Source organism: Heterodontus francisci, chromosome X (genome assembly GCF_036365525.1).
Source record: "Heterodontus francisci isolate sHetFra1 chromosome X, sHetFra1.hap1, whole genome shotgun sequence".
Lineage (NCBI taxonomy): Eukaryota > Metazoa > Chordata > Chondrichthyes > Heterodontiformes > Heterodontidae > Heterodontus > Heterodontus francisci.
Window position 1 is genome coordinate 16,106,031 of NC_090421.1, and position 14,873 is coordinate 16,120,903.

General features: G+C 49.5%; 1 protein-coding gene across 4 annotated transcripts in view; it reads left to right on the forward strand.

Moving 5' to 3' along the window:
* LOC137358671 (calcitonin gene-related peptide type 1 receptor-like) overlaps positions 1 to 14,873 on the forward strand; it is a 133,572-nt gene that overhangs the window by 66,353 nt on the left and 52,346 nt on the right. For all 4 annotated transcript variants that reach the window (XM_068024837.1, XM_068024841.1, XM_068024840.1 and 1 more), the window contains one exon: positions 5,836 to 5,948. In XM_068024837.1, the coding sequence (XP_067880938.1) occupies positions 5,836 to 5,948 (113 nt within the window). The remainder of the gene's footprint in view (positions 1 to 5,835; positions 5,949 to 14,873) is intronic.

Genomic DNA, 14,873 nt, shown 5'->3' on the forward strand with positions numbered 1-14,873 from the left:
CCTGTCTACATGTGTTGCCACTTTCAGGGAACTATGTACTTGCACCCCAAGGTGTCTCTGCTCAACAACACTCCCCAGGGCCCTGCCATTCACTGTATATGTCCTGCCCTGGTTTAACTTCCCAAAATGCATCACTTCGCACTTGTCTGCGTTAAATTTCATTTGCTAATCCCTTGCCCACTTTCCCAGTTGATCTATATCCTGTTGTAACCTTAGACTACCTTCTTCACTGTCCACTATACCACCAATTTTGGTGTCATCTGCAAACTTACTAGTCATGCCCCCTACATTCACATCCAAGCCATTAATATATATGACAAACAACAGAAGGCCCAGCACCAATCCCTGCGGCACACCACCGGTCACCGGCCTCCAATCTGAAAAACAACCCTCCACTACCACCCTCTGCCTCCTATCACCAAGCCAATTTTGTATCCAATTTGCTAGCTCACACTGGATCCCATGTGTTCGAACCTTCCGGACCAGCCTACCATGCGGGACCTTGTCAAAGGCCCTGCTAAAGTCCATGTAGACAACGTCCATCGCCCTGCCCTCGTCAATCCTCTTGGTCACCTCCTCAAAAAACTCAATCAAATTCGTGAGACATGATTTCCCACGCACAAAGCCATGCTGACTAACCCTAATCAGACCATGTCTTTCCAAATGCATATAAATCCTGTCTCTCAGAATCCCTTCCAATAACTTTCCCACCACTGATGTAAGGCTCACCGGCCTGTAGTTCCCTGACTTATCCCTGCTGCCCTTCTTAAATAAAGGCACAGCATTAGCTATCCTCCAGTCTTCCAGTACCTCACCCGTGGCTAACGATGATACAAAAATCTCTGCCAGGGCCCCAGCAATCTCCTCCCTTGCTTTCCATAGCATCCTAGGGTACACCTGGTCAGGCCCTGGGGATTTATTCACCTTAATGTGCTTCAAAACCTTCAACACCTCCTCCTTTGTAATGTTGATATGCTCCAGGATATCGCTGTTCCCTCCCTTGAACTCACTAGCTTCCATGACCTTCTCCACGGTAAATACAGACAAGAAGTATTCATTGAAGACCTCGCCCATTTCCCGTGGCTCCACACATCGATTACCATACTGATTCTTAAGGGGACCTACTCTCGCCCTAGCTACCCTTTTACTCTTAATATACTTATAGAATCTTTTAGGATTCTCCTTTATTTTTTCTGCCAGGGAAATCTCATGGCCCCTTTTCGCCCTCCTAATTTTCTTCTTAAGTGTACTCCTACATCCCCTATACTCCTCGAGGGACTTGCTCGATCCCAGCTGCCTATACCTGACATATGCCTCCTTCTTTGTCCTGACCAGACCCTCAACATCCCTCATCAACCAAGGTTCCCTAAACTTGCCAGCCTTGCCCTTCCATCTAACAGGAACATACCGGAACTTGTGGGTGTACCGACTGCACAGACTGTAGCGGTTCAAGAAGGTGGCTCACCACCACCTTCTCAAGGGCAATTAGGGATGGGCAATAAATGCTGGTCTTGCCAGCGATGCCCACATCCCATGAAAGAATTTTTAAAAAAACCTATTGTTGCAGGTAAGTATCCTGAACACACTCAAGAAATTCACCACCTTGCTGACATGAGCTTGTCTGCTTATCCCAATCTATATGAAAGTTAAAATCCCCATTAAAACCACTCTACCTTTCAAAGAATCACAGAATAATACAGTGCAGAAGAGGCCCTTCGGCCCATCGAGTCTACACCGATGCATTAAAGACACCTGATCTGTCTACCTAATCCCATTTGCCAGCACTTGGCCCATAGCCTTGAATGTTATGACGTGCCAAGTGCTCATCCAGGTACTTTTTAAAGGATGTGAGGCAACCTGCCTCTACCACCCTCCCAGGCAGGGCATTCCAGACCATCACCACCCTCTGGGTAAAAACGTTCTTCCTCAAATCCCCCTTAAACCTCCCGCCCCTCACCTTAAACTTGTGACCCCTAGTAACTGACCCTTCAACGAAGGGAACAGCTGCTCCCTATCCACCCTGTCCATGCCCCTCATAATCTTGTACACCTCGATCAGGTCACCCCTCAGTCTTCTCTGCTCCAGCGAAAACAACCCAAGCCTATCCAACCTCTCTTCATAGCTTAAATGTTCCATCCCAGGCAACATCCTGGTGAATTGCCTCTGCACCCCCTCCAGTGCAATCACATCCTTCCTATAATGTGGTGACCAGAATTGCACACAGTACTCCAGCTGTGGCCTTACCAAAGTTCTATACAACTCCAACATGACCCCTCCCTGCTTTTGTAATCTATGCCTCGATTGATAAAGGCAAGTGTCCCATATGCCTTTTTCACCACCCTATTAACCTGCCCTTCTGCCTTCAGAGATCTATGGACAAACACGCCAAGGTCCCTTTGTTCCTCGGAACTTCCCAGTATCAGGCCATTCATTGAATACTTCCGTGTCACATTACTCCTTCCAAAGTGTATCACCTCACACTTTTCAGGGTTAAATTCCATCTGCCACTTTTCTGCCCATTTGACCATCCCGTCTATATCTTCCTGTAACCCAAGACACTCAACCTCACTGTTAACCACTCGGCCAATCTTTGTGTCATCCGCGAACTTACTGATCCTACCCCCCACATAGTCATCTATGTCGTTTATATAAATGACAAACAATAGGGGACCCAGCACAGATCCCTGTGGTACGCCACTGGGTACGCCCTGTGGTAAGCCTTTACTACATGCTTGTCTAATCTCTGCGTTTATACATTCTACAACTTCACAGTTGCTACCAGGGTGCTTATACAAAACCCCCACGACAGTCTTAAATTCTTTTCTATTTCTTAATTCTACCCATAAAGTCTCCACTCCCTGTTTACCTCTCGTTATATCCTCTCTCATCATTGACGTGATTTCGTCCTTAATCATTAAAGCTACTCCTCCCCCTCTACCATTTTCCCTATCTTTCCTGTAGATCTTATAACCTGGTATATTTAGTTCCCAGTCCTGACCGTCTTGCAGTCATGTCTCAGTAATGGTTACCATGTCATACCCTCAAAGCTGAATTTGTGCCTGCAATTCATTTCTGTTCATTATACTCGGTGTGTTTGTATAAAGAGTGCTTGTTTATGCCACACACCCTAACCTGTCCTTCTGCTATAATGTTTTACTCACACGTTTCCGATTTCTCTCTCCTGGTTTAATTACTTTACATCTTTTAGTTTTCCCTTCACCTGTGGTGCCTAAAGCACAATTTCTGACTGTTACCCTACTCACTTCCCTTCCGTTTGTTTTTGACCTATTATTAATGCGACCTTTTCACCTAAACCCTCCCCGCATTTACTGGTTTAAAGTCCTTGTGACCGCCCTATTTATCCTTTTATCCTTTCCGCCAGGACCCTGGACCCAACCCAGTTCAGGTGGAGTTCATCCCAATGTACAGTTCCTTCCTGTCCCAGTACTGGAACCTTTCTTCCCACACCACTCCTTCAGCCATGTGTTCATCTCCCTAATCTGCTTATTCCTATACCAATTTGTACATGGCGGGGGTAATAATCCTGAGATTATAACCTTTGAGGTCCTGTCCTTTAGCTCCTAGTTTCTTGTACTCTTCAAACAGGACCTCTTGCCTACTCTTCCCTATATTGTTGGTGCCAACATGGATCACAACGACTGGATCCTCCCCCTCCCTTTCCAATATCCTTTCAAGTTGGTTTGAGATGTTCCTCACCCTGGTACCAGGTAGGCAATAAACCATGTGGGACTCTCAGTCCTGCTTACAAAGCATGTTATCTATCCCCTCTAATTAGTAAATCCCCTACAACTACCACATTAGGCTTCCCCTCCTCCTTCCCCTCCTCCTCCTCACTTTGGACAGCCTCCTGTTCCAAGGTGCTATGGTCCACATTCTGGTTCTCCTTCCGACTGTCTTTATCCTTAATAAATAAAAACAGAAAATGCTGGAAATACTCAGCAGGTCAGGCAGCATCTGTGGGGAGAGAAGCAGAGTTAATGTTTCAGGTCAGTGACCTTTCATCAGAACTGGCAAAGGTTAGAAATGTAAAAGGTTTTAAGAAAATAAAGTGGAGGTGGGGCAAGAGATTACAAAAGGCAAGGTGTTGATAGGACAGAGAATCACAGAGAATAACTGACCAGAAGGTCATGGAGCAAAGGCAATCGGTGTGTTAATGGTGTGTTGAAAGACAAAGTGTTAGTGCAGAGAGGGTGTTAATTGACAGAAAAATGAACAGTTCTGACCCAAAGCACAAACATGAAAAAATCAGCGGGCAGGCACATGGTAAGAAAATTGAATGATGAAACAAACTAAAATAAAACAAAATTAAAAAAAAAGAAAACAGAAAAAAATAACTGAAAATAAAAAGGGGGGCCCGTCATGCTCTGAAATTATTGAACTCAATGTTCAGTCCGGCAGGCTGTAGTGTGCCTAATCAATAAATGAGATGCTGTTCCTCAAGCTTGCGTTGATGTTCACTGGAACACTACTGAAAGCCCAGGACAGAGATGTGAGCATGAGAGCAGGGGGGAGTGTTGAAATGGCCAGCAACCGGAAGCTCGGAGTCAAGCTTTCGGACTGAGCAGAGGTGTTCCGCAAAGCGGTCACCCAATCTGCGTTTGGTCTCCCCAATGTAGAGGAGACCACATTGTGATCAGTGAATTGAAAGAAGTACAAGTAAATCGCTGCTTCACCTGAAAGGAGTGTTTGGGGCCTTGGATAGTGAGGAGAGAGGAGGTAAAAGTGCAGGTATTACACCTCCTGCGATTGCAGGGGAAGGTGCTGTGGGAAGGGGACGAGGTGTTGGGGTTAATGGAGGAGTGGACCAGGGTGTCACCGAGGGAACGATCCCTTCGGAATACTGACAGGGGAGGGGAGGGGAAGATGCGTTTTAGTAATGGCATCACGCTGGAGGTGGCGTAAATGGCGGAGGCTGATCCTTTGGATATGGAGGCTAGTGGGGTGGAAAGTGAGGACAGGGGAAACCCTGTTGCGGTTCTGAAAGGGAGGGGAAGGGGTGAGGGTAGAGGTGCGGGAAATGGGCCGGACACGGTTGAGGGCCCTGCCAACCACAGTGGGGGGAATCCTCATTTACTGATTAGGCACACTGCAGCCTGCCGGACTGAACATTGAGTTCAATAATTTCAGAGCATGATGGGCCCCCCTGTTTATTTTCAGTTTTTTTTCTGTTTTCTTTTTTCTTTTTCTTTTCTTTTATTTTAGCTTGTTACATCATTCTTTTTTTTTACCATGTGCCTACCCACTGTTGTTTTTCTTGTTTGTGCTTTGGGCCAGGGCTGTTCAGTTTTCTGTCAATTAATACCCTCTCTGCACCAACACTTTGTCTTTCAACACACCATTAACATACCGTTTGCCTTTGCTCCATGACCTTCTGGTCAGTTATTCTCTGTGACCCTGCCCTATCAACACCTTCACTTTTGTTATCTCTTGCTCCACCCCCACTTTATTTGCTCAAAACCTATTACATTTCCAACCTTTGCCAGTTCTGATGAAGGGTCACTGACCTGAAACGTTAACTCTGCTTCTCTCTCCACAGATACTGCCAGACCTGCTGAGTATTTCCGGCATTTCTTGTTTTTATTTCAGATTTCCAGCATCTGCAGTATTTTGCATTTATATGAGTGTTGGTTTCCTCTGGTTAATGTGAGCTCAGTCCTATTGAATTGCTAACCTTGGTCTCCCATAGCCAGGGTCTTGTTTTGCCTGTCTGTGTGTTGTTCATCAGGTTGCTTCTCGTGCTAACTCTAAGCTTGTGCGGTGAAGTAGGTGATTTTCTTGTCTGAGCTGTCTGCAACTCTCCCTTTTCCTTTTTAGAAAAGGCAACCAAGATCTGTGCTGAAAATGGCAGGTGGTTTCGACACCCCGTGAGTAACCGGACCTGGACAAACTACACCCAGTGTACAGCCTACACCAGGGACAAACTAGCGGTGAGAGATTCTGCTGAAATTTGTCACATGGAGCAAGATGCCAGGTGTGATGAGCTCTGCCTTCAGTCTATCAGATTTTAAAGGCTATTATACAAACAATGGGAGAACTTCTGCAGGGCTCTCCTGATCTCCGGCCAATGCTGCGGTCGGAAATCGTGAGAACTCTCGAAAAGCGCTTCATTCACCTGACATCTCTGAAAAGGCAGTGGGTCATTGTAATTTTCAAGACTCAAGCAATAGATTTTTCTTGGGTAAAGGGTATCAAAGGCTATGGAACCAATACGGGTACATGGAGTTGAGGTACAAATCAGCCATGATTTAATTGAATAGGCCCGAGGGGCTGAATAATCTCCTCCTGTGCCTATCATCTCACATCATCTCCACATCCACCCCATGTCACCTCCTCGTTCACCTCACATCATCTCCACATTCATCCCATGTCACCTCCTCGTTCACCTCACATCATCTCCTCGTTCACCCCATGTCACCTCCTCATTCACCTCACGTCATCTCCTCGTTCACCTCACGTCATCTCCTCGTTCACCTCACATCATCTCTTTATTGGATTTTCAAAAAAGTGTTTGATAAGATATCCCATGATAGACTTGTCAGCAAAATTGCAGCTCATCGGATTAAAGGGGCATTGGCAGCACAGATAGAAGATTGGTTAAGGGACAGGACGTGTTGGTGAACTGCTGTCTTCCAGATTGGAGAGAAGTATGCAGTGGTGTTACCCAGGTATTAGGGCCAGTGCTAACTGAGGAGGTTAGTAACATACTTCAGGAGGACATAGACAGGCTGGTGGAATGGACAGACAGATGAAATTTAATGCAGAGATGTGTGAAGTGATACATTTTGGTCAGAAGAATAAGGAGAGGCAACATGAAATAAAAGGTACAATTTTAAAGGAACATAGAGTCCTGAGTGTGTATGTACACAAATCTTGGAAGGCGGTAGAACAAGTTGATACCATATGGCAGCCTTAGCTTTATTAGTAAAGGAGGAGTAGAGAACAAAAGCCAGGAAGTTATGCAAAACCTTTCTAAAACACTCAATAGACCCCAGCTAGAGAATCGTGTTCCATTCTGGGTACCACACTTTAGGAAGAATGCCAAGACCTTAGAAAGGGTGCAGAGGTGAGTTACTAGAATGGAGCAGGGATGCAGGACTTCAGATGAAAGAGAGACTGGAGAATCTGGGATTGTTCACCTTAGAGCAGAGGAAGTTAACAGGCGATTCGGTAGAGGTGTTCAAAACCATACTAATGGGCAATAATGGGTAAATCCTAGGATTCTCTGGGAAGCTAGGGAGGAGATTGCAGAGCCTTTGTCCTTGATCTTTATGTCGTCATTGTCGACAGGAATAGTGCCAGAAGACTGGAGGATTGCAAATGTTGTCCCCTTGTTCAAGAAGGGGAGTAGAGACAGCCCTGGTAATTATAGACCTGTGAGCCTTACTTCGGTTGTGGGTAAAATGTTGGAAAAGGTTATAAGAGACAGGATTTATAATCATCTTGAAAAGAATAAGTTCATTAGAGATAGTCAGCACGGTTTTGTGACGGGTAGGTCGTGCCTCACAAACCTTATTGAGTTTTTCGAGAAGGTGACCAAACAGGTGGATGAGGGTAAAGCAGTGGATGTGGTGTATATGGATTTCAGGAAGGCGTTTGATAAAGTTCCCCACGGTAGGCTATTGCAGAAAATACGGAAGTATGGGGTTGAAGGTGATTTAGAGCTTTGGATCAGAAATTGGCTAGCTGAAAGAAGACAGAGGGTGGTGGTTGATGGCAAATGTTCATCCTGGAGTTTAGTTACTAGTGGTGTACCGCAAGGATCTGTTTTGGGGCCACTGCTGTTTGTCATTTTTATAAATGACCTGGAAGAGGGTGTAGAAGGGTGGGTTAGTAAATTTGCAGATGACACTAAGGTCGGTGGAGTTGTGGATAGTGCCGAAGGATGTTGTAGGGTACAGAGAGACATAGATAGGCTGCAGAGCTGGGCTGAGAGATGGCAAATGGAGTTTAATGCGGAAAAGTGTGAGGTGATTCACTTTGGAAGGAGTAACAGGAATGCAGAGTACTGGGCTAATGGGAAGATTCTTGGTAGTGTAGATGAACAGAGAGATCTTGGTGTCCAGGTGCATAAATCCCTGAAGGTTGCTAACCAGGTTAATAGGGCTGTTAAGAAGGCATATGGTGTGTTAGCTTTTATTAGTAGGGGGGTCGAGTTTCGGAGCCACGAGGTCATGCTGCAGCTGTACAAAACTCTGGTGAGACCGCACCTGGAGTATTGCGTGCAGTTCTGGTCACCGCATTATAGGAAGGATGTGGAAGCTATGGAAAGGGTGCAGAGGAGATTTACTAGGATGTTGCCTGGTATGGAGGGAAGGTCTTACGAGGAAAGGCTGAGGGACTTGAGGTTGTTTTCGTTGGAGAGAAGGAGGAGGAGAGGTGACTTAATAGAGACATATAAGATAATCAGAGGGTTAGATAGGGTGGATAGTGAGAGTCTTTTTCCTCGGATGGTGATGGCAAACACGAGGGGACATAGCTTCAAGTTGAGGGGTGATAGATATAGGACAGATGTGAGAGGTAGTTTCTTTACTCAGAGAGTAGTAAGGGCGTGGAACGCCCTGCCTGCAGCAGTAGTAGATTCGCCAACTTTAAGGGCATTTAAGTGGACATTGGATAGACATATGGATGAAAATGGAATAGTGTAGGTCAGATGGTTTCACAGGTCGGCGCAACATCGAGGGCCGAAGGGCCTGTACTGCGCTGTAATGTTCTAATTCTAATTCTAATTCTAAATCAGGATAATCTATTTCCAGTAGCAGAAGGGTTGGTAGCCAGAGCACACAGATTCAAAGTAACTGCCTGAAAGGATAGTGGAAGAAAGTTCAGTTGAATACATTTGCAGGGCTATGGAGAAAGAGCAGGGAAGAGGGACTAATTGGCTAGCTCTTTCAAAGAGCCAGCAGAGGCACAATGGGCTGAATGGCCTTCTTCTGTGCTATATCATTCTCTGATTTGCTGGTACAGTGATTCATTCCCTCACGTTCTCAATTCTGAATTCTTCACAAAGTTGCATTATTGTCACTTGCGTTTGACGTTTTGCACTAAAGGAAAAGTACGTTAGAGCTGGAAAATGGCGCACTTTCCATTTCAGCTCCTCACATCCAACCATCAGCAATCAAGTCAGTAAAGCTCCCTCTACACTGTCCCATCAAACACTCCCCAGGACAGGTACAGTACGGGGGTTAGATACAGAGTAAAGCTCCCTCTACACTGTCCCATCAAACACTCCCAGGACAGGTACAGTACGGGGTTAGATACAGAGTAAATCTCCCTCTACACTGTCCTCATCAAACACTCCCAGGACAGGTACAGTACGGGGTTAGATACAGAGTAAAGCTCCCTCTACACTGTCCCATCAAACACTCCCAGGACAGGTACAGTACGGGGTTAGATACAGAGTAAAGCTCCCTCTACACTGTCCCATCAAACACTCCCCAGGACAGGTACAGTACGGGGGTTAGATACAGAGTAAAGCTCCCTCTACACTGTCCCATCAAACACTCCCCAGGACAGGTACAGTACGGGGGTTAGATACAGAGTAAAGCTCCCTCTACACTGTCCCATCAAACACTCCCCAGGACAGGTACAGTACGGGGTTAGATACAGAGTAAAGCTCCCTCTACACTGTCCCCATCAAACACTCCCCAGGACAGGTACAGTACAGGGTTAGATACAGAGTAAAGCTCCCTCTACACTGTCCCATCAAACACTCCCCAGGACAGGTACAGTACGGGGGTTAGATACAGAGTAAAGCTCCCTCTACACTGTCCCATCAAACACTCCCAGGACAGGTACAGTACGGGGTTAGATACAGAGTAAAGCTCCCTCTACACTGTCCCATCAAACACTCCCCAGGACAGGTACAGTACGGGGGTTAGATACAGAGTAAAGCTCCCTCTACACTGTCCCATCAAACACTCCCAGGACAGGTACAGTACGGGGTTAGATACAGAGTAAAGCTCCCTCTACACTGTCCCATCAAACACTCCCAGGACAGGTACAGTACGGGGTTAGATACAGAGTAAAGCTCCCTCTACACTGTCCCATCAAACACTCCCAGGACAGGTACAGTACGGGGTTAAATACAGAGTAAAACTCCCTCGACACTGTCCCCATCAAACACTCCCAGGACAGGTACAGTACGGGGTTAGGTACAGAGTAAAACTCCCTCTACACTGTCCCATCAAACACTCCCAGGACAGATACAGCACAGGGTTAGATACAGAGTAAAACTCCCTCTACACTGTCCCATCAAACACTCCCAGGACAGGTACAGCACAGGGTTAGATACAGAGTAAAACTCCCTCTACACTGTCCCCCATCAAACACTCCCAGGACAGGTACAGCACGGGTGTTAGATACAGAGTAAAGCTCCCTCAAACAAAAATGGGGTTAGATACATCGTAAAAAAAAAAATAATGAAAAAAAACAGGGTTAGATACAGAGTAAATCTCCCTCTACACTGTCCCCATCAAACACTCCCAGGACAGGTACAGCACGGGTGTTAGATACAGAGTAAAGCTCCCTCTACACTGTCCCCATCAAACACTGCCAGAACAGGTACAGTACGGGGTTAGATACAGAGTAAAGCTCCCTCTACACTGTCCCCATCAAACACTCCCAGGACAGGTACAACATTGGTTAGATACAGAGTAAAGCTCCCTCTGCAAAGAGAAAAAAAAAAAAAACGGGGGTTAGGTACTGAGTAAAGTTCCCTCCACACTGTCCCCATCAAAGACTCCCAGGACAGGTACAGTACGGGGGTAAAGAAAAAAAAACGGGGGTTAGATACTGAGTAAAGCTCCCTCCACACTGTCCCCATCAAAGACTCCCAGGACAGGTACAGTACGGGGGTAAAGAAAAAAAAAAAAACGGGTGTTAGATACTGAGTAAAGCTCCCTCCACACTGTCCCCATCAAGCACTCCCAGGACAGGTACAGCACTGGGATTGGCTGCTCTCTGATTTGGGAGCCTGAGTGCATCAACGAGGTGCAGCTGACTGTGGTTGTGTGCAGAGGTTGGTGGCTGCAGGCTGTGTGACTGCTGCAAGAGGGAGGCTCAAACTGAAACAAAAGTTTTTTCCAAATTTCAACAAAGGAAGGAAGGCAGAGAACTGGAAGAACTGGAAGCTCTTTTGTGAGTTTGTTTTATCCTGAAGTCTTTTTCATTGATTGTTGGGGGTGGGGAAAGAAGAGACCTGAAGACCTTGGGTGGGGCTGTATTGTTCAATAGGGAGCTCCTGTGTTTAACATCTTTGGATAGGGAGCTCCCTCCCCACCCCAACTACTAAGCCTGGGACAGCTGGAGCTGCCCAGGTGAAGAGACTTCTCTTATCTGAACATCGAAGGAGGCATGTGCCTTGGCAGCTTACAGCTGACCCAGGTGAAGACATCACCCCACCCTCCCAACTGGAAGACCAGCTACAAGACTTCTTTAAAATACCAACAAAGACTGATTCCTCCGGGCCTTCCTCTCCCTCAGCCTCTTCCCCTGAGCTACATCCTTTAAGTGTTGCTTTTTTGATTTATTGTATTTGCTCTTTTTTTTCTCTCAACAAAGTGCCTGTAACTCTTCTACCCCATGACTTCTCAGTCCTCTCCGGTGGCGGGGCCCTCCTATGCTGCAGCAGCTGCGACAGCTGCTCCTGTTGTCCCGTCACCATTTAAAATCTTAACATCAAAGCATGGGGTGAAGAGTTACACCCATCCTAATATGACTATTGAGGCTTTTGTTAAGGCAATGGCCGTGGTTGTCGGCCCCTCGGCCATTGTTGCAGCCTCAAAGATGTATGGGAAGGCTGTGTTCTTCCTGAAGACCGAGCGGGCTGTGTCCCTCGCCCTAAGTACGGGGCTCACAGTGGGTAGGATTTTCCTGCCAGTGGACCCTCTGGGGCCACTGCGCATCAGGTAATCTTGTCTAACGTCCCACCCTTCATTCCTAATGAGCTCCTCCTCCCCCACCTACATCATCTGGGGCAGGTGAGGTCAGGGATCACCCCAGTCCCGCTCGGTCTTCGGGAGCACAGCCTCCGACATGTGTACTCCTTCCGCCGCCAGCTATTCATGCAGCTGGCGCGGGAGGAGGTCTTGGAGGGCCACTTCGGTATAGAGTTTCAGGGGACGGCCTACCGCGTCTTCTGGACCTCGGATGGGGCTCGGTGCCACGTCTGCAAGGGGGTGGGGCATGTTCGTAAGAACTGCCCCAACCTCCCGGCCGCCAGCAAGACCTCGGCGGCCCAGAGTAGTTCCACAGCACCTCCTCCCACTCCCCCCACACATCCAATAGATACCGCTCAGTCGGTTCCGGAGGCTGTGGTTTTCACAGCCTCCGGCAGGGAGGGGAGCGTCCGTCAGAGCGGAAGGAAGACGCGGGGAAAAAAGAAACATCATGAGGCGCGTCCCCTGGACACTTTGACTCAACCCGAGCCTGAGCTCAGCCCAAAGCCCATTCCCATGGAATCCACCTGTCCCAGGGCTGGGCTCAGGCCCAGGGTGGCTAAAAAGGAAAAAAAGGGTGCGGAGGCGGAGGCCTCTGATGACATGGAGGTCTCTGAGCCTCCGCGCCCTAGTGGGAAAAAGAGGAGAAGGCACCCCTCCACAGAAATAACACAGGGCCCTGAGGTGCAGGGCCCATCTGTTGGAGGGGAGCTGCCTCCAGTTTCGGGTCCTCAGGTTCCCCCTACCGCCACCACCAAGGCTACAAAGTCCGGGCAGGAGCTCCCTATTCTTCAGGATGGAGGGGAGGGGAAGGCCCCGGTACATGAGGCCCCTCCTGAAGGAGTAAGTGGGGCCCTGCTTGTGGTGGGGGAGCCTGGGGACGCCACCCATTCCGCCACTGCTACTGGGTCGGGTGCCCTGAATGAAGGGGAGGGCGATGCCCCAGAGGGTCAGCCCTCCCAGCCGGAGTCCACCACCAACCAGGAGACACCCGACCCGGTGAAAACTGAGAATGTTGCCCCAACTGCTGGACCTGTAGGTGCTGGCGGAGTGGGAGATGGCCTCCTCTCTCCGCCTCCGGTCTCGGCTCCGGCTGGATTTCCGGAGTCGGGATCTTATGTCTCCCCTGGACCACTCATTGGCCTGGGGACGGAGGTGGAGGGGGGTCCTGGGCTGCTGGCACCCACAGGCTCCAGTTTTACAATAAAACCCAGAGAGGACTCCTCCGCCATCGATCCTGGGGGTGGGATCGTGACGGAGGCGGGACCAGCTGGCGCGGCCGGGAAGTCTGCCCCACAGTGTGTGGTGGATGTGTCGTCCGCTGGCGGTGACGACCCGGAGGAGGATGGGGATTCGGTGTGGGGCACGGAGGATGATCTTGATTCCATCGCCAGTGAGGTGGTGGAGTCCCTCGTGCCTCCCACCGAATCTCCTCTCATCCCCACGGCGGAACTCAGGGATTTCCTCCCGGCTTGCAGGGGTTGCCGCGATAAAGTTCAGCTGGCCCTCGGCCGCTGGTCGAATCTGGCGCTGATCATACAGTCCGTCCGTGCCGCCCTGAAGAAAGCGGGCAAGCGCACGGACGTGAAACTGGTTGAGAGGCGCCGGTTTAATGTGTTCCTCAATGGGTTGCTGGGGGAGTGGAAGGCCAGGTGCACTTCCACTCCTTCCTCACAGTGAGCTGTTGGTGACGTGTTTCAAGTACCTTTGACATGAAGATAACCATAGCCAGCCTCAACATCAACGGCAGCAGGGGGTCTCACCGCAGATTTCACAATCTCTCAGTCCTCAGGGAAGGGAGATACGCGGTGAGCTTTCTGCAGGAAACCCACACGGTTCCGGGAGATGAAGCCACCTGACTCCTGGAGTGGCAGGGTGGGGTCTACATGAGTCACCTCACCCCTATTTCTAGTGGGGTGGCTATCTTGCTGGCCCAGATTTTTCAGCCGGAGATCTTGGGGGTCAAGGAGCTAGTGCTGGGCCGCTTGCTCCACCTCGCCGTTCGCCTGGGTAGCGTGCGGCTCCACTTTGTGAACGTGTACGCGCCCAGGCACGGTGCGTTGCAAGCGCGCTTCTTTGAAGAAGTGTCCGCTCTCTTGAGCTCCATCGATAGCGGCGAGTGCATCATCCTTGGGGGGGATTTTAACTGCACCCTCAAGGTGGGGGATCATTCCGGTCCCCAGCGCGGCCAAGCGTCGGTGGAGAAGTTGAGGGGACTGATCAGCTCCCTTAACTTGGTGGACGTCTGGTGGAATCTCCATCCCGACTCCAGCGCCTTCACGTGGAAGTCTGGAGGAGGAGGGTCCCGAATCGACCGCCTCTACTTTTCGCAGGCGTACGTCTCCCGCGTCTCGGCGGCCTCCATGCGGCTGGTGCCGTGCTCGGACCACCACCTGGTGTGGGCGGAGTTCACTCCGCTACGCACGCGGGCGGGGTCCGCGTACTGGCACTTTAACAACCGGCTGCTGGAGGACGAGCGATTTCGGGACTCGTTCTGTCGATTCTGGGCCGACTGGAGAAGGAAGCAGGGGGGCTTCCCCTCCTTGAGGCTATGGTGGAATGTGGGCAAGACTCACATCCGCGTCTTCTGTCAGGAGTACGCGAGGGGGTCGACCAAGAAGCGGGAGGCCGAGATCGGGTGCCTTGAGAGGGAGGTGCTCGACTTGGAGTCCCGCCTCGGTCATGCCGTCGTGGACCCGGCCCTGTGGCAGGCGTACAAAGAGAAGGGCGCGCTGAGAGACCTGCAGCTCATAGGGTCCTGAGGCGCGTACGTGAGGTCGCGGATCCAGATCCTGGAAGATTTGGACCGCGCCTCACCCTTCTTCTACTCGCTGGAAAGATGGCGGGGTGTCCGTAAGCAGCTCGTCGAGCTGCTGGCCGACGACGGATCCTCCATCACGGATCCGGAGGGAATGG